The sequence below is a fragment of the Acanthopagrus latus genome, chromosome 10 (genome assembly GCF_904848185.1).
Source record: "Acanthopagrus latus isolate v.2019 chromosome 10, fAcaLat1.1, whole genome shotgun sequence".
NCBI lineage: Eukaryota > Metazoa > Chordata > Actinopteri > Spariformes > Sparidae > Acanthopagrus > Acanthopagrus latus.
The window spans coordinates 8,209,701-8,229,790 of NC_051048.1; the positions used below are offsets into that span (position 1 = coordinate 8,209,701).

Consider the following 20,090-nt stretch of genomic DNA (forward strand, 5'->3'; position numbering starts at 1 on the left):
AAGGAAAAAAAAAGAGAGAGGAGGAGGAGGATGGACAGAGGTGAAATACTGCCGAGTGATTCTGGCGGCAGAGTGAAATGTACGATGTTGGACGTCGCAGAGGGAATTCATTATCTGTTGTAATACAAGTGCCTCATTGGATTCCTCCTCCTGTTTTATCTTCAGCTTCTTTACCTCAGTTTATACGGGAGTTCTGTTGGACCAATATATCAATATCAATAATCACGGTTACTGGTGGTAGGCCAAAGTGTTGTTTAATACTACAGCAAACACTTCTGCAGCTACACTGACAGAAATACCACAGCAGAGCAACTGGTTTATGTCAACTGTGCAGCCAAAACAAACCTGTGTTCTGCTAGTAAAAAGAAAAAAAACTAATAATAATAATAACTGATCTGCTCTTAAATAATGCCTTACATGGCCATGTCACGTTTTTATAATGAGTAGGGCTGCAGCTTAAGCTTATATACATATTCGATTAATGCAGCAGTTATTTTTCACAATTATCTTTTTTAGTCCATAAAATGTGGAAAATGCTCATCACAACTTCCCAGAGACCAAAGATTTAACCAAACAACAATCCGAAACGCCAAGACACTTCACTGATTATCAGAAATGAAGCAAAAATGCAGCAGTGTTTCATAGAGGAGAATAGAAACCAGAAAATATTCACATGTGCAAAGCTGAAATCAAACAATTTTGACTTTTTTTTGTCTTAAAACAATTAATTTACTGTCAAAATAGTTGGCGATTGATTTAATAGTTGACCAAGTTATCGTTGTAGCGTCCATTTCGTATCAACAGTGCATGTGTAGGTAGGAGATTTTAATCCAGTGCAGGAATGGCGGACTCCGCCACCGGTGATAATTAGTGAATGTGAATACAATGAATGGCTATTTTGAAAAGTACGAGATATAAATTGTATCAAAAGTGGCCTCTGAGTTCATTGAAATAGATAAATAATCCTTTAAATGTTGTTTTTTTTTTTTTGTTTGTTTTTTTTTAACAATTGTGACCTAGATGTGTCCTGAGCGGGATATTTAACAAATTCAAAAATATTGGTCAGCGCTCTCTGGTGGACAAAGTACATAATGATAACACTGTTTCCAAATGACCTCAAACGCATCATCTCTGTTTCTGCACCGCTGTTCGTATTTGTCCTCTTCTCTTCCAGAGCGCTCTATTGTTTTCTCTCTCTCTCTTCCAAGTTTCTATCTTCTGCCTCTGCATCTTTTTTTCTCTCTCGCTCTCTACGCACCCGTAATTCCTCCTGCTCTTTCACCCAGTCTTTACCTCGATTTGTTTTGCCTCTTATCAGATTTTGTCTGCCACCCCCCCCCCCCCCGACGCTCACATACACACTCGCTAACCCCGTCTCTCTTCCTTCTCTTTCCCTCCATCCCTTTTGTTGGCCTCCACTGGCGCAATGCCATACGTTTTCCCACAAGTGGTCCCCCCTCTGGTTCAAGACACACTGACACACACACACACACACACACACACACACACACACACACACAGTTTCAGCCCCCCCAAAAAGTCTTCAGCTCCCCTATACGCTCCTTATCGCATCTTTGATCTGCACGGGGGTGTTATGACAGTTTATCTTTCCCCGTGGCGTGAATGAGAGAGAAGTGCGCTGTTAGTCTATTCCTGGCTTTGTTTTGAAAGGAGCGCTAAACTCGCCGTTCCACTCCCCGAGCAGATTCGTGATAGCGCACAAATGTGGGAAGCACAGATCCCTTTGCTCGCCAGCTGTGCAGTCGTGGAGAAAGATGTTAATTTCCATGCGTGTGTGTGTGTGTGTTTTTGTCTGTGACCTCGTTTGCCTGTGTGTGTGTGTGTGTGTGTGTGTGTGTGTGTGTGTGTGTTTACTCATTGCTGGCCTCACTTTCACTTGTCCAGGTTTAAACGTTATGCATTCTGGGTTTTTATCATTAATGTCAACATGATACTGTATATGTAATATGACATATTGATGTACTGTATTATGCAAGTTTGCTCATTAAAAAAAAAGATTATCAGAGTACGATTGAGCAAGCCTGGGTGCAGTTTGTTTGCTCTGAAGCTGCTGCTCGTCATGTCCTGACACTCTGGTTGCATTATCGTGGAAGAAAAAAAAACAAAAAAAACAAGAGCGAGATGATTGTCGGGTTCCCTGTCAACACCAGACGTGTTTCGGGAATGAGGCCAAAAGAGTACTGAGGCAATATTTCCCATAAACTTTGACAGACGTTGCAAAAGAGGATGTTGCGTGTACTTATCACCCTTATCAACTCCGCTGCAAAAAAGATTCCTCTTTTTGATTTTCTGAGAACAACACATTGTTTTTTTTGTTTTAGAAGTGTATTAGTTTAAACACATTCTCCTCTAGATTCCTCTAGAAAATCTGTCGTTGCATGATTTTTCATGTTAGTAAGATGTAGAAACTTGTCACACTCTAACAAATAACATTTCACGTTATAACTTATTTTCAAAACAAGAAACTTTTCTTGTTTCAACGTTTGACTGTTTATCTCATAATTAGGTGAACCCTTTCATTTCATAACATGCCGACACGTTACGACGAGATGAAGAGTGAAATGTTCTAACAAGAAAAGTTCCTTTTTACAAATTGGTGTGTTTGTATTTCATGACAATAACGTGAAAATATCCTCTTGTAACATTTATTCTTCTTTTTCCGGCACGGCACTACGTTTCCATAGATTTTCAGCAATTTTTTTTTCTTTTCATTATAACATTGCAGCACCTTAAACGAAAAACGAGAAGCCAGAAGTGTGCTCTGAGTCACATACTTTTTTACCTTTGTCGTGTACTGTAGCTGCCTTTACAAAATACATACTGTTGCATATGGTATGCATGCAATTGGGACATGCCACATACATACTGCGCCTTGAAATGTGACCCTCTTGATTGTAAATCCGTCACGACACTGGATCGAAATTTTCCAAGCTTCTACTTCCGGCTCACAGCCCCGGGAAAAAACTTTTGAACCTGCGCAGAATGCAAAAATCCAATCTGGGCTTATGGAGCGTATACATGCAGGAGTAATGCGACTATCAATCGAATAATCGAGGTGTTTTAATTCGGTTTTCTCGAGTGTCATGTAAGCGCACTGATAGAAGTGTGGGTACGCAGAGAATGACCTTATCTGCTTGGGTTACTTGAACCTGCTACTAAATGTTTAACGCATCCCAATATTGTTCGAAAGCGGTCCAACTGTTGAATAACTGCTGAATAATTCCTTGAAATTTTCCAGAACAGGAAGAGCTGAACCCTGTCGTCTCTCTCTCCCCCTGCAGTGTTGAACGGGCCTCCCATGTCTGTAAAGAAGGAGCGTGAAGCAGAGCTGCTAGTCAACCGGCGAGAGCAGCGCAGCGGAGAGGTCATCTGTATCGACGACTAGACTACACACACACACACATACACACACACTCACACACTTACGCTCGCATTCTCTCTCACGCACACACGCGCACACACACACACACACTCTGAACCCATCTGCTGCAAAGATATCTTCACCTTCTCTCCCGAGAAGTTTTCTAAAACTTTACTCCGCTGACTGGTACTCCCCCCAAAAAAAACAAAAACCCACAACTGCACGCACGTACAGCACACTCACACCTATGCACGTACACTCCATGGACACACACTCACACACAGACACACACTCCTGCACTACACACAGTCCACATTGTCTCATAACTTCTTGTGACCTTTTCTTGTCTGCCTCAAACCATTATACTCCTCATAAGCGGCCTCTTCATGTAGGCCTCCTCCTCCTCCTCCTCCTCCTCCTCTTGGGATGCTTCTAACCTCATCTACACACACACACACACACACACACACACACACACACACACACACACACACACACACACAACGCTCAACCCACCTCAACCCTAGAAACCTTTAGATCTCTCAATAGGCCATGTAACCTTCTTCCTCCTCCTCCTCCTCCTCGCCTGGTCTTTAAACTCTCGACAGGAAGCTGCATGTGAAATTCATTTCTACCGCCGCGCTCCATCCCCTGAAGCATGCTCTAATCACAATAATGCTGTCTCGTGGAAAGGAAAGTAAAAAAAAAAAAATGGTGTCAAGCTGTGCCTACAGTGGTTTTAATACTGTTTCTAATTCTCCCCGAGAGGCTGAACCCTCTTGATATCTCAATCCGAGCAGCTCCAAGCACAGCTCCAGATTTCTTCACCTTTGCTTTTAGCTTTTTGTTTCTTTTTTTTTTTTTTCAAAATGGTACATGTTACAGATAAACATGCGCAGCAAGGTATGATAGGATAAGTATATTCAGGACTCGTTTTTTGACCACATTAAATATTCCCATCCTGCTTCCTTGGGTCTAGTTTATGTACAGAGCTTCGAGGTATTTTGGGGGGTTTGTTCCAGAAAAGGCCTCGCGACGACGCTATTTTTCAGAAAAAAACCTCCTATGAATGTTTATAACCTTTCATAAGCAAGTCAGTGTTATTAAAACCTATCGATCGCTCAACCTCTCCAACTTCCCCTCCCCTCCCATCCACCTCCCGCCCGTTTTTTTTTTCGTTTTCTATTTCTTTCTACAAAACTCCTGTGATATACTTTGCATATTTAAACGGCCCATTCGTGTTTTCCTGTGTTTCTACTCTCGCGATTATGAGTATCGTTGTCGTCGATTGTTGCTGTCATTCTCGCCGTCGCTATTTCGAGAAAGAGCTTCTACCAAAAGAGACATTTTTTTGTAACTATGAGAAGAAGAAAAAAATACAGTATGTGCGACACACGACGCACCTCTTTGCCATGTTTGTCCTATAATTGCAAACGAAGAAGTTGAGATAACTTCAGAGGTAGATATATTACAAGAAAAAACGTACTTCTTTCTTGCTTACGTTTTAGATTTGGGGCTTGCAAATGACATATGCATATATAGAAAAAGACGGCCATATGTAACCCTAAATGCTTCTCTGAGCAAAAAGAAAATGTATTCTATCTAACCCCACGGTTATTATCTGGAAAATCAGAGGCTGGAAATCCATTTTATATATCGCTTCATTAAAAAAAAAAAAACGCCTTAATAAACATAGCTGAACAAATGTAAAGTCATCAAATGAATTAAGAACCTGATGTCAACCTGTAAATCCTAGTCTAATTTAAGTTAAAAAATAATAATTAAAAAAAGAGATAGCTACGGTAGGAGTTAATTTATCCCCATGAATCCCGGACATTTTGCACCAATCTTCCCAGGAAATGCTCCATTTTACAAATTATGTTTCACACAAAGATTTTGTGACCCCTTAACTGAAACATTGTGTCGAAAAAAACAAGCACTTAGTTCTTTTTATTTCCAATCTTACTTTTGTCCTCTCTCCAGATTTTTTTTTTTTTTTTGTGTTCATTTCTGGGTATCTCGTGTCACTGTGTATGTAGTGGTGCCGATCAAATGATGAGTGGCAGTGAAACATGTCAATGATGACGCATCTCCTTTTTTTTTTCTTTCTTTATTTTTTTGTTTGTAATAAAACTGAATGAAATGATACAAAAGGGCTGTGTGAATTTTTTTTTTCATGATGTTGTCTGTATTTCACACTCATCTCCTTCTCAACTTGAGAAAAGTTTTTACGAGTATAAAATCAAAACTTAATAACAAAGAGCCATAAATGACCTTGTTTGCAATTCAACGGTTTTACAGACATTTCTTCCTGCACTTGAGGGGAAAATGTTCGTGCCACAGGGGAATTGTTTGCTGCAGTACCACCAGTGGCCACTGGGCAAAATTGTTAGCAAGTCTGACTTATATTCATGAAAATGCCTTACTGATATCTCAATTGGCGTGAAATCTGCTTCACATACTCAAGATTCCTCAAGCAGTGTTCATCAAACTTTTACACGGTGCACTACCTCAGAAAATATTAGGCTCTGTAAGTACCGCTGTTATGACCGACCTTAAAATACACATATTTTTTGCGCCCTTTTCTGCTAACGTTAGCAGGTGCCGTGGACGTTGACGATGTATGTGTAACGTGCATGAAAGTGACAACAAAAAACAAAACTATTACAGTTAAGATGAAAGTAATTTCAAATGAATTCCTCCACACACCACTAGAGGGAGCTCATTTCCCACAAGTGATACTTTTGATAGTTTGAGAATAGAGATTTAGTTAATAGCTTGGCTTTTTACCTTCAGGTCAACATTTTATTCTGTCCGGTTTTAAAGCTAATGACATTCCCATCAGCCTCAGCTGTACTTGGTGTTTAGTGCTAATTAGCATGTTAGCCTCCTAACGCTAAGTAAATCAATATGGTACCATCAGCTGTTAGTGTTGTCATTATGAGCATGTTAGCATTTAGCTCAAAGCCCAGCTATGCACAGCCTCACATAGCGAGCTAAAGCTAGCATAGCATGACTGTACACTTATTGTGGATATTGAAGGCCACAAAGCTAACAAGTTGGCCTGAGTGAAACATAGTTGGCTTGATTATGTGGTTGCGTTACACACAAAGACATGTATCATGACAAGACAGCAGCACAACTCCGTGAACTCACTGAGTCAGAAAAGTGACTCGTCATTTATACAGAAATAGGTTTGCTAATGTTAGCTATTCCAAGTGAGGCTTCGCTGGCGCAGCAGAGTAAGGACTTAGTTACATCATCTTACTCTAAGACATTTTTTCAATCATATACTTGTCTTTGAAGGTAACACCCAATATAAGTTTATGGTCTCTCTTTATTGCCCTTATATTTTATGATAGCTTATCTAATGTGAAGGCAGATTGATAGGTATGGATGGCATTAGATAACACTGGTCCATTAATTCTTAAAAAATTGTTCTCTAACCAAGTTCCCGCTCAACACGTTTTAACCCTAGAATGATAAATAATAAGACTGTGATAATAAATAGTCCAGATAACCAGTGTGTCAAGATATAAACTGTAAAATCTGACCTGCACTACACACAGTCCACATCTGATCGTAAAGCTCAAAAAAGTATGTATGAGACATTGCTTTGCTGAGAAAAGGTGTTTTCTATTTAGCTTTGGCTGATTATTCAAGGTAAACAAAACTAAACCTCTGACTGAACAAACAGAGAACAGCCGACTCCAAAGACCACAAACTGTCATCAATCTGCTCTGATGCTGCGTCCAAGCACAAAGGCGTCGATGTGGGGGGGCCGTGCAGTGATTCAACATCTCCTCCTCACAAGTTCATCACACTCTCTTCTCCCACACACACACACAACAGCAACCTTGAAGAGCAGATGGCGAGTGATTCACGGTGACTGAAGGTGAGGAGTCATCCTGCTCCGTTACTCAGAGCAGATTGATGCCACACAGCTCTCTGTTTAGCGTTATCTCAGCTTCATGACGCCTGGTGGACTCCCATTCAGTGCACACCGGCGGGCTCATTATAGATGATGCACTGACTGTCTCGTCTGTGCTGCACATTCATCGATGTTTCTGGCTCGCGGCTGGTGTTTTCATGCAGAGACACTGGCAGGCGGTTTGAAAGTAGTTGGACACTTCAACTCATTTCCTTGAAAGAAATGTAATTAAATACGTTTAAAAAAAAAATGAAGAAAGAAAAGCTCATAAATTGATGAATTCACTCAAATGTATCTAATTTGCAGTTACGGAACCATGTCACAGACACTGTGTATTCATTATTGCATCAAATTAAGGTTTGACTTGCAGACTAAACACATTCATGGAATAAAATCAAGGTTAGCGTCACATTTCTTCCAATAATAACAAATATAACCATCACGGTAAGATGACATTTTGTATGTTTGGATTGATTACAGCAGTGATTAATGAATCCCCACAGATGAATAAATGGATAAGATATATTTTTAATGATGTTTCCCTCCCCCCTGAGCCTTTTTTCCCCCTCTTGGCTAAACATTGATTACTTGCAGCTCTTAAAAGTCTCCAAAAATTCTTCAAATGCAACCATGAACCCACACCAGTGACACGACCTGTGATGAGGGGTCACAGGTCCAACATGAATTACAGTGTGACCAGTTTGTTGTAGCATTAACTGTGACGAGTTTAAGGAGCTAACATTTACAGCCATGCCTTGCAGTATGTGTTATATGTCTATTTTTAACTTTTAATGATGTGTTGTCCAGTGCAACATTTATTACGATCCCTCTCGCTTGCTTGCGTAACATCTTGTGTTAGCGCAACATTAGCATTTACTTGGACTGTGTTTGCTTTAGCGATGTTTTTGTTATCACTTTTGGCTCTGTTTTGGTCTCCAACAACTACTGAGGGAAATGTCTGGCTCTTTAACTGCACTATTTTCACGAGCTAGTCACTAATTTGGCCTCATAACCGCCATTAGGTACTGAGTATATGGTGGGTTTATAAATAAGAACAGAGAGAGTGAATCAAAACAGGAAAGCTGTGGGCTGTAAAGCCAAAACAGCCCGCTTAAAGTTGCTAAAATGCTCAGTAAAAGATACTGATTGAGGCAGCTTTGAATATATTTGTACAGTCCATCCGGACATTTTATTATATTTATTTGACAACTTTCAACTTTCTGCTCACCTTTGTCCTCGTTTTTTGGAGACACACAAGCGTTTTTGTCAATCAAATTCAAAAGTAAAACTCCTCAGAAACACCCCCCCAAAAAAAAAGTTTATTCGTCATATGATGAGTGGGCTGAGAAGGAATTGCATTGCATACATCATCATTTTACAGAGAACTTCTTCTAAAGACTTCACAAGATTTTCCGAGCCGGTAATAAACTTTGACATTTCGAAAAATAGGAATTAGGGCAGGGAAGTGTGTAAAACTGTGTGTGTGTGTGTGAGGAAAAACATGCCTCGTCCCTCCACACACACACAAAGACCTTTAGCTATGCGGTTCAGGATCAGATTTAGGAAGTGAAAATTTAGATGGCTGCTGGTGTGTGTGTGTGTGTGTGTGTGTGTGTGCGGTGTAATCGGTGCTGACGGGGAAATATGAGGTGCACGGGGTTGGTGGGAGTAGTGGTGGCTGTGGGGGATGAGTGAGACACAAAAGGGAAGAGGAAAACGATGAGGAAATCAGACAGGATATAACGTCTGCGCGTCAAAATCTGCCATTTTTTTCCATTTGACAACATGAATGCTTGGCTCCAATTAAAAGCACTACGTTCGCTGCAGTAAAGTGCTGAGGAGAAACCAATGTGGTCCGTCCACAAAAACTACTTATAAACAAGAGTGGGAGTGCTGAACCCACTGCTCGAAATACACACTGTTTGTACTGTAGCAGGGAATATTACAGAAAGCAGCAGCAGCAGCACATGAGAGAATGGAGAGAGTTTCATTTCTAAAAAAAAATAGAGATAAAAAATGAAGAAGCGACAGTCGGATAATGTGACTGAGAATCCTTGGAGAATGAGAATCTGGGTCTTAATGTAGCAATCAGAAAACAGAACTTTCTTTGTATTATCTGCAAGGTTATCAAGATGTGTGCTAAACTCAAATCTGTCAATATAACTGACAATATACAGGAGAGTAACTTTTCCTAGCTTCATCATTAAAATCGAAATCTTAGTATTTTTTAACACAAACATAAAAATAAACTCATGACATCCCCATCAACTACAGCTTTACTATGTCAATTAGCTGATGCTAACATTATACCTGCTCAAATGTCATACTGATCACATATTTATGTAGACATTTTTTTTTCTAGTGTTAGCAAAGTTAGGTGCAACAAAACGGCTCCACTTGAGGCGGCAGATGATTCAAACATGATGATGGCGGTGTGAATGCAATGGTGGGTGGGAGATGAAATGTCACATTTAGTCGCTGAATGTTTTCAGTAACACCTTCAACGTGTTGGCTTGCTGATGTTAGCGCACAAATGTAGTATGGAATCGATATAGTGGCTGCCCAGGCTGGCTTTCACCACCATTATAAAAGAGACAACTGTTGACGGGAAACCTTGAACTGCAAAGAAGCTCAATTCTGACACTTTTTTGACCCATTGAGGTTTTATGTTTGTAAAACTTTCCTCAAGCCCTTAAAAGGAATTTAAAAAATGTATGAATACATCAAAATGTGAAGTCTATGGGCATAATGGGAAATAGCTAGCGGGGAAAATTTTGCTGTGCACATGTGCCTGCTGAGCTTTTGTCATTGGACTGAAGAAGCGCCGTATTTGCATTTGTTATCTAATTCTTCTTATAAATCTGTGTTAGCATTTAGCTAAAAGTACCACTTTTTTCCAGGGCACAGCTTGACAGAACTACTAGCATAGCTGTCCTGGTGAGTAAATTGTCTGTGTTTTGGTACAGGCTTATATTAAGGCTATTCTTAAAGGTGCAATGTCTAAGAACTTTAGTTAAAAACTTAAGAAATTTCAGAATGTTTTGACATCCATGTGTTGTGTTGCAGAAATGCAGAAATGTCTGCTAAAGTTAGCATGCTAACCAGCCAGTCCCGGTCCAAAGCTCCTGTTCCAGCTATGTTAACACCAACAGTTCCCTGGTCTCCGAGCTCCCACTCTGGACTGTTACACGGCTAACTGTGCTAACTTCCTAGCAGCTAAAGTTAGCAGCTAAAGTTAGCAGCAGTTAGCGGTTACTCTGGTGATAGGCTGCCCCCTCGTTGTCATGAGTGTGAATTCAAAAGGCGGCCAATTCTTACATATTGCACCTTTAATGCTTGTCCTTTTATAATACTAGCATTCAAATTTCTATTACCTTTTAATCACAGAATCAGAAGACAATGTTCCATTTCAGTACAAAATCTGTGTAATACTTAATTTCATCTTTAATTTACACTATATCTTTGGACATGAGGGCCCCTGCAGTACTGTTTAATGACCAACTCTTCATGGCAAATTGATAATTACCTAATGATTTACAAGACAACTTGGAAGGGATGGTAACCGTGTCGTCAGATAACAACAAGGCCGTAAAAGAGAAGCAAAGCTTTGGTTACTGTAACTCGCGACTGCTTTTCAGAAGTAAAGCCAATACTGTACATACGGATACGATCATAAACCATGGAACAATCAACTTCGACCTTAGAAAAGAGCACAAATTCACATCCGTCTTTTTAAAAAAAAACGTCCTCCTTTCTTTGCCAGCTGCTGACTTGATATGCACATATGTTAAAAAAAAAAGAAAAAAAGCGTGACGTATATACAAAGCATTTAAAGAAAAGGCAATAATTCACACACACACGTTGCATTGTAAAGATCATAAAATCAGTATGAACAGAAGAAATGTTTGATTCATCAGACTTTCACAAACAAACACGCGCACGGTATAAAATATCACTGACAACTCTTGTAGGCCGTTAATAGTGTCGGGATCTTGCAGATGTGCTCTCAGCTCCTTGAGGCACCAGCGATATAAAAAGTGGAAGGTGCATGCACAGCTTTACTGTCAGTCTTATGAAAAGAGTGTAAGCACAATTTATTACACGATACGAAAGAGGCTGAGAGGAGCATCCAAGAACTTTTTTTATATGAAGCCCTTTATCTACGGAGCAGCCTCCGTCACATCTGTTCTCTCGGCAGACGTTCATTCGACGCCAGTTCGTCCACTTTGGGTTCCTGGTTTTAATCCAAAAGTCTGTGTTTCTGCGTTCCAAAACAGCACCGCTGTCCAGAGAGAAAAAAAAAACAAAAAATTCCACAACAACTTCCACAAATGTCAGGTTTGTCTTTCGAATTAACTTCTTCGGGGGAAGCGGCTGTGGCTCGGCACGATAACCCGCAGCTGCTTATGACTGTTTTACCGAGTAGAAGAGAAAAAAATATATATATAAAAAAAAAAGATCCCCAGCTTCAGTTGACTTTGAAGATGCTGAAGATGTGAGGCGAGGCCGAGGGGTTGCCCACCGCGTGGAGTTTGAAGGACGAGCCCGTGATGGTCTGCAGCTCCGTGCCTTTGTCCAGTCGCAGGAGGCCGGAGACCTGGCAGGGCTTCAGGAAGTGGAAAGGGTGCGGCCCCGCGGAGGGGGTCGTCCCGTAACCCTCTATGCACTGCAGCTTCTGGGGCCTCGGGCCCCTGGTCACCACGTCCAGCTTCACATACTGAGACTGCTGCTCGTTGAACAACACCTGAGAGGAGGCACAGAGGGTTGATCTCATTACGGGGAGGTTAGCAGACACACGAGGTGTATTCACATGAGCGCTACCCAGACTGCCTCGGGACCTCTGAAGTCTCGCTATTCTCTCTTTTTCTTTTTTTTTTTTTCCTGTTTGGCTAGATTTTCTCCAGACCTCTGTCAGCTTGACAAGACCAAAGTCTGGCTACACGAGATTAGCCGAAACCCGATATCGACCTCTCTGAAAAACATGATACATACCAGTACAGTATGACTGATGTTTGTACAAATAGAGGCTGTTTTTGATATATCTACATATATATATAAAAAGCTCAAAGAAAACCTGAAAATGAGGCCAAAGACTCTGTTGATTTCACTCTGGTTGCAAATGTGAAGCTACGGTTCCTTAACCGCTTCCTCTCAGGAAGAAAGGAATTATATTTTTACCCAAATTAAAACCGTATGATACTGTGAAAAGACAGTTCAGAGGAGTTTATTTGACCTGTTTGATATCAGTGAGTGAACAATGCTACAAGTTGTTGATTCTGTAGCAGTCCCATTGTTTGAGACTTGGTATCTTTCTTTGTTTTGGGCTGATTGTCCAAAATTGCTCTGGACTAACTGCAGTGTATTCTGATCACCTGTGCGCAGGCCGGTGGGAGCTGTGGGAGGGCACTCCCCTCCCAGCCAATCACGGTGTCATGACGCCCTTTTTGTGAAGGCTTCACAGAGGTGGGGGACCCCTCTTTCTGGATCTGTCCCTGACTCGCTGAGAACCTCGTCCCCTTAGATAGCCAGCCAGAAACTCTGGTCTGTTTAGGCCCCATTGTCTTTTCTTGGCTGCCCCACTTCATTCTACTGAGGAAACTGTGTTTGACTCTTGCTCCCCTTGAAACCCAAGCCCTTTTCAGTTTGACATCTAATTTCCCTGGGGCTTGTAGGAGCACATTTTATTTTATATTTATTGTCCAAGTAGTGGACACTGGGCATTTCTCCTAGATTTACATGTTTTTTATCTACACTTACGTAGGCTGGGTCGGCCTACTGCCAATTTTAATAAGGAACTGTCTGAGAATCTCAAGAATCAAGAAAAAAAAAACTGGGGGACTATTGACATTCGGTGACAACATTAAGTAAGTGACATTACCAAAATAGGTCACTATCAAAATGGACACAAATCCGACTGCACCCGACATCATTCTGGTGTAGGAGCTGAAAGAAAGAAGCGCTGACTCGTTCGCATTTCTTTAAACCAATCACAATCGCCTTGGGGGCGGGGCTCAACTCAGGATGCACCAACGGCGCCACTGCGAAACAGGGTCAGTTGAATGATTATTTAGCATGTGGGGAGGCGTTCACGGGCATTAAAATAACTAAATCCCTGCAAAAAGAGAGGGTAACACCTGCTCGCATGTTTAGATTCATACTATTAGCAAGCGGGCTAGGCTGATATGTAATCTGCTAATGAGCTCTGTACCACCATGACCACAAAAAAAGTGCACAGGGTGTTTCTTTTTTGCAGGTCACTGTTAAGAGTGTTTCCCTCAACCGTCCTGTTGTTATTTCTTAGCTTAGCTGTTGAGCTAGCTGTTCAAATCAGTTTCAAGCTTCTGAGGCCGAACACAGATAATTGGACGTGTGGTGCAGAGAAGAAGACCGTTTTAAAACCGGCCACAGGAATGTGTGTTGGCGGTAACGGGACAGTTTTTTCAGTCCGGGGTTGCTGTCCGAGCGACGGTGGAAAACAGTGGTGACCACAAACACCAAAGTCATCGTCCACCGGGCGATGTTTCACTGTGGACATCAACATATGCCAATTGGTAGACATCGGCCAACCCTGATTAGCGACCAAGCTAGTGGCTCTTTAGCTCACCGGCTGCATGCTAACGTCGTCTGTCAGCTGGTTTGGGGCTCAGCAGGTAGTTTTATTTAGCTTTTTCTGTCTTCTAAAAACTGCTTTATGTTGCTCCTGGAAACTACGCTAATGAGAGCTGTGAGAGTGAACCAAAACATTAGCGTTGTGGGCCTAAAAACCAAAACAATTAGCGATGCAAACATTAGCATGTTGGTTTTCCATGGGTTTCTCATTGCAAACAACTCTGTTTAATAGTACATGTGTTCATTTTATACATTGGTAAAATAAAATATACTGCATTAAAGTAGCGATGAGACAATACCGGCAATAAACTACAACCTCCAGCACCCACTGACCTGGCAGAACAGGAAGTAGACGCCCGCTTTCTCCACGGTGAAGGTGCCTTGCTCCTTGTTGTACCTCACCGCTTTACTCATATTCAGCGTCCTCTCCTCCCAACCCTTTATCACACCACCCTCTCCCACTGACACACACACACAAACACACACACACACACACACACATCCAAGATGAATCGTCTCGCGGACAAAAGATTCACAGATTATCCTCCATCCTTCATTTTTACGAGCCTTACCTTGCTGAGAGGACACTTTGGTTACTGGTGGAAAGTAAAAAGAGACATCGGGAGAGAGAGAAAAGGGAAAGTCAATTAAGATTTTATGGGTGCAATCGTATAGGGGTATAAGATTGAAACCACTTCAGCAGATGCTACACGAGACTGCTATAAGCGATCTGCCAAGCCACTTACTCTCAAAATGAGACGCCGCTTTCTTTCCATTTCCATTCCTCCCTCGCACCGTCCCCCCTTTTTTTTTTTTTTGGAAAAGGCAAGGAGAGACAGAGAGTATGAGTTTGAATGGCAGAGGAAAAACATGCCTGTGGTTTTTTTGATAAAACAATCATTACCATCTGTATCTGTCTAATAACACCCGTGTGTTAATTTGCAGCCATTTAGATTCGACCTGGCTCGTTTTTTTTTTTTTTTCTAACGCAGTTAGCAGATGGGCCGAGGATTTCCTTTCACGTGCTTCAATATATTTCCTCAAACTGTTATTTTCAGGCAGAAGCGTGTGCCTCGTTCTTTTTTTTTTTTCTTTTCTTTCTTTCCTGTGGGGGCTAATCTTAGTGCCAGCTGGTCGCAGTCATCTAGAAAATACAGAATACGGAGAAAGAAGAGGAGAGAGATGGAGTGAGGGAGGATGGAGAGCTGTGTGTGTGTGTGTGTGTGTGTGTGTGTGTGTGTGTGTGTGTCTGAGAGAGATTGGGGGGTGTACAGGAAAAGACAAGATAGACAAGGGGAAAGTGAACGAGAGACGAAGCTAAGAAGGCTAAATAAGAGAAATGAAGTGCCGGAAAAAGGAAAAAGGAGTCAAAAAGGTCTCCGGCTGCTCTCTGACCCAAAAGAGTTGGTTTAAGAACGGAGTGAAGCAACAGCCACGGGGCCCCTGCTCGCATAAATACAATAAATAAAACACAACGGTAAAAAGGCCAGAGCTGCAGAATGCCTGCTCTCGTTTCACTCCAAAGGTTTATTTTAGCTTTGCAATCTAGCCTACGGGGAGCAGTTCCAAGCGCAGATACAACCCCCGATACTGTATATATGAACTGTGAAATACTTTATGTTACAAGACGGGGGCCGCCAAACACAGGGGCCCCCGCCATTGCGCAGGAATATTAAGCCCCTGCTGAAATAACTCGCAGGTGGGTGACCCTGTAGATTTAGGATTTTCTATGGGCGAGCGTAAAGCCCCCAGGCCGGCCAGGGTTTCCTGACTTAAGCTGTCAGTCATCAGGAGAGAACATAACAGCAGTGTCCTGCTGAAAGGCTGCAGCACGGTGGTCAACTTTCCACAAACTGGAAAAAGCTGTTTTTTTTTTTTTTTTCCCATTGACAGCCATGAATTTCTGAACACCGTTTAATGCGTTCTGGACGACAAAGTCAGATATCGGTTACAAAAGGAAAAAGCCAATATCTGCAGGGTATCAATATAGATATCTTGGCGAGGCGCGCCGCTCTCTAAATGAATCCGTTTGTCAATTCTTGGATGTTCAACCGCTGCTCTGAGAGAAAAAAAAAAAAAAAACAACAAAAACCCCCGGCTTAAAAAGCGCCTGAGGGTTCACTCTCGGACAAAATGTGAACAATCAAGCAGTCCCGTGACGGTGACGCAAGCGCGGGGCTATAAATACAGCAATGATAGGTCATCAAATATCACCGCTTTCACAACAAATCATAGCTGTGTCAGTCGTGTGCTCAGAGGGGGGACCAAAAAAAAATCAATTTCGTTGCCCAGAAGCGTGCAACAAGGCCTCGCTCCCGCGCCAGCTGGTTTTCTGGGCTCCGGGGCCGCTCTGGTCAGACCTGTAATTTCTGAAACAGTCATCCAGCTGCCTACTTTTTCCTGTGTCAACTTTTAGCAGCGGGTAGTGCCTGCGGCCCGCTAGACCCGACCAAAGTGGCATGTGGGCCAAGACTGGCCAGCGTTTTGTGTTAAATGTTCTTCCCAAAAAAACAACACTGCGCAGTTGGTAAGTATTGTGTCTGTGGTGATTTGGGGGCGGCTCGAAAAGCAAAATACTTCTGTATGTTGGTGGCGCTGGAGTCTGGAAAATGCAGCTGTGCACTGTAAAAATCTGACAGGACGATTTTACTTTTAAATCTGGGACACTGGTTGCCTTGAAACAGGTCAATAAATAACTAGTAGTCTTTAGGGTCAACTTTCAACACTGAGAATTTTGCTGTATTAACTTAAAGGGACAGTTCACCCCAAAATAAAAAAAAATTAAAAAAACATATTTTCCCTCTTACACGTAATGATATTTATCCATCTGGAATGTTTTGGTGTGAGTTTTGGAGATATTGGTCGTGCAAACGTCTGCCTCCTCTGAAATTTATCAGGAATCACGACCCACTTACTCAAGATAATCCACGGACCTTGAGAGCAGTTTCACGTAAGAGCTATTTCTATAACGAAACCCACCCGCCAACTGTGTCACTCGTGGGAACCTGCTTGTGGAGTCTAAACATTAATGGCGTCCTCGTCGGCTGAGCTGTGGCGTAACTAGCTTAGTTGGGTAGCGTCGCGTCCGTGAGCAGATGCTGGATACAGAAAGAAAATGGCTCCTGCATAAAACCACAAAACATGCACCTTTCTTAGTATCTAATTTGAGCCATTGGGTCTGAGAAGTCTGGAAGAGCCGCACGATTCAATCATTTCATCCCTGTATAAGTTAGCCAGGCGCTAAACCTGAAGCTAGCTGGCTCGATCGGCGGAAGTCCCGAGTGCGCGGGCTGTGCGGGCCTGACGGCGCAGCCAAGCTTTTTCAGCTTCACAGAAATTAGACGCCCGCTTCCCCTCCGCACGCGGACACTGACAGAAAATAGTTCCTGCATCAAACTGCTCGCGACAAGGTCATCTCGAGTAACCGGGTCGGGACTCCTGGAGGGAGACGTCGCCGCTGGGTGTCAAGGCGAGACGGACATCTCTCACAGCAAAACAGTCAGATGGGAAAATATCTCTACAGGTGGGAGGAAATATGTGAACTTTTATCTTGATTCTCAGGTTTGCTCCGACTTAAAAAAGGGGAAGGTGAGGTGAACTTGAAGGCTTGTGATGTGCAGTACCGTCTCTCTTCACCCTCTGGCCCACCAGCAGCTCTCTCTTCTCCAGAATGAGCTGAACAATGGCCTTCCTCTGTGTGTTGACCTGTTGAAAGAGAGAGGAAGGAGGGGGGGGGGAGAGAGAAACACACTATTAACGAATGTCCAATAAGCTTATTATGACTTTTTTTTTCTTTTCTGGCAGCGGTCCCACGCAGCCACAGACGGCCCCTTTCCAGCCAGTCGGCCACATAAACAGGCTCGTCTCTTCCAGTATCCTGCCCCCTTTCGCTGCCATGCTAGCTTTAGAACGGGTCTACCACTTCCTCAGAGACCGGTTGCGACACCTAATGCATGTTTTTAGTGCTTTGCATTCCTCACATGTCTTGACTCCCTCTTTTTTTTTCTGAGCGAGAAATGATTTTTTTTTTTTTGCAGAGCCAGCAAAAAAAAAAAAGTTTTAAAACCTTCTTGGCCGGGGGCCCGACTGAGTGACCGAAAGGGGGCCTGATGTGAAGTAAGAGGAGAAGTGGGCTCAGGGAAAAAAAAGTGTGTTTAAATTTACTGCTACCGTTGGAGAGCGAAAAAGGCGAGCAAAGTTGCTCTCCGCTCCTCCAGACACTCGCTGGCTGGCTGACTGGCTCTCGTCGAGGGGGGAGTTGGCCCCCGGTCAAATGGACAAGAGCGGGGGCCCCTCGGGAAAGACTCCAGCGTCAACACTCCACGTGTCCAATTTGAGGGGTGTTTGTCTGTGTGAGGGAGAAAGTGTGTGTGTGTGTGTGTGTGTGTGTGTCAACATGATCCACAGCCCAACCTGTCCCCCTGATCTCAAATCCAGCGCAAACCTGGTTTTTGTAAATACTCTGAACTTGAAACCAGAAGAATTTCCATCAGCTCCTTTTTGGCCGCCTTTTGGAGAGAGAGAGAGAGAGAGAGAGAGAGAGAGAGAGAGAGAGAGAGAGAGAGAGAGAGAGAGAGAAGAAAAGAAAAGAAAAGAAAAAAAGAATCCGTCCTCATGATGCAACCCTCCGTGCTGGAATCTCACATATGCATGCAAGTGCACTTTGCAAAACGAGCCTTGCACGGGATTTAAAGAACACACACTGGACCTCCTGAAACCCGCGCATGTTGCAAATCACTTACACTTGCCGCCGTGCTTTAAATCAGCCGGGCCTGTGTTTCACGCCTGGAGCCTCTCAGCGCGCAGTCGGTCGGGTATGAGGGCGCTCACATGCCAAGTAGTTGAGGCTTTCCAGTAAATTGAGATAAAAAAAAAAAAAAAAGAAAAAGAAAAAGAAAGAAAGAAAAACTGGAGCACAACTGGCACCAGAGTAATTAAACATGGCGAGGGGGGCTGGACGCGAAAGTAAGTGCTCGACTGCGCTTATTGGTAAGCAATAAAAGTGCCAAGCAGAGAAATGGTGCAATAGAATAGAGTACGTGCGGAGGGAGGGGGGGATGGGGGGGGATTGAAGTGTGCGACTGCATTTTTCCATAAACCCCCCGCGAAGACTCCCAGTAGCCACAAAAGAAGTTACATAAGAAACACTTGAGTCGCAGACGCGTAAATATTAGCGTCTGAACAAATATGCGTGCAATTCAGACAGGCAGGATATATGGTTTTTGTTTTGTTTTGTTTTGTTTTGTTTTTTAAAAAAGTGTGTGACACAAACCTGCTCCAGTCGGTCCTGCAGGATCTTGAAGGACTGAGACAGGTCCCGCGTCTGTCGCCAAGTCCACGCCGTGAACAGCGCGCTGCACGCGGCCAGAGACAGAGCCACCAGGGCCAGAGAAGCCCAGACGACCCGCAGCTTGCGCACTCGCCTCCTCTGCAGAATCCGATGCATATTGGGTGCAGGCTGCACTGCAACTCACCGAGATCCGCGCTTCAGCTCCATTCCGGCAGAGCGTGGGGACGCGTGTCTGTCCGAATGTCCATTTCGGTGGAGTGGGGAGCGGCGGGCGCGGGTGGGGGGGAGAGAGAGAGAAGAGAAAGACGCGCGGAGTGGACGGCCGACAACTCTTCCTCCCTTGCTTGATTTCCCGTTTTATCTGACAGATGAGGGGGGTTTAAAGCTGCAAAACATCCGATCCGTCCTCCGCGCGGATCAAAGCCACCATCCTCCCCGAACACCAACTGTGCAACTTGCGCACATCAACTGTTGCATCCTTCTCGCCGCGTATTCGTTGACTCAGCTCTCTTGTCTTCCCTTTAACACAGCGCGCTGGGGGGTCACTCTATTAGGCAGACAGACCGTGCACACATGAGCGCGAATTCACGCGCGCACGCACGCACACGCGCGCAGACTTGGAGGTGAACTTTCCGTGCGTCCTCGGCGAGCGCCTGGTGTGGAGACAGCGGCGCGCATCCGCCGTGAAGAATCCAAACTAGGTGAGCGCAAGGAGAGGAAAAAAATGAAACCACGCGAGGCGACCCGGGATCCCTCCGCTGCTCAGATCACTTCCATCAACTTTGCATGCCTCGAAAGTATGTGTGTGTGCCATCCACGCGTGCGACAGTTCCCTTTGTGGCCACACGGTGGCTGCAGTGTATAGGTAAAGAAACAGC

The 20,090-nt window shown here is 43.4% G+C and overlaps 2 protein-coding genes across 3 annotated transcripts in view; one reads left to right on the top strand and one right to left on the bottom strand.

Annotated features, from left to right (window-relative positions):
* chd3 (chromodomain helicase DNA binding protein 3) overlaps window positions 1-5,103 on the top strand; it is a 41,672-nt gene extending 36,569 nt beyond the window's left edge. Inside the window, exon 40 of the mRNA XM_037111073.1 lies at window positions 3,303-5,103. Within this exon, the coding sequence (XP_036966968.1) occupies window positions 3,303-3,406 (104 nt within the window). The 3' untranslated portion in view covers window positions 3,407-5,103. The remainder of the gene's footprint in view (window positions 1-3,302) is intronic.
* A 5,636-nt stretch (window positions 5,104-10,739) lies between these two features.
* Window positions 10,740-19,900, bottom strand: tnfsf12 (TNF superfamily member 12). Of its 2 annotated transcripts, XM_037113284.1 has the most exons (6): window positions 19,195-19,900; window positions 17,546-17,627; window positions 14,669-14,725; window positions 14,495-14,518; window positions 14,256-14,383; window positions 10,740-12,057 (listed from the first exon to the last, which is right to left on the bottom strand). In XM_037113284.1, exons 1-6 carry the CDS (start codon window positions 19,366-19,368, stop codon window positions 11,782-11,784), a joined length of 741 nt encoding a protein of 246 aa, XP_036969179.1. In that variant the 5' UTR covers window positions 19,369-19,900; the 3' UTR covers window positions 10,740-11,781. The 2 variants fall into 2 exon arrangements, with proteins under 2 accessions (XP_036969179.1, XP_036969180.1); XM_037113285.1 differs by lacking the exon at window positions 14,669-14,725.
* Window positions 19,901-20,090: the final 190 nt, after the last annotated feature.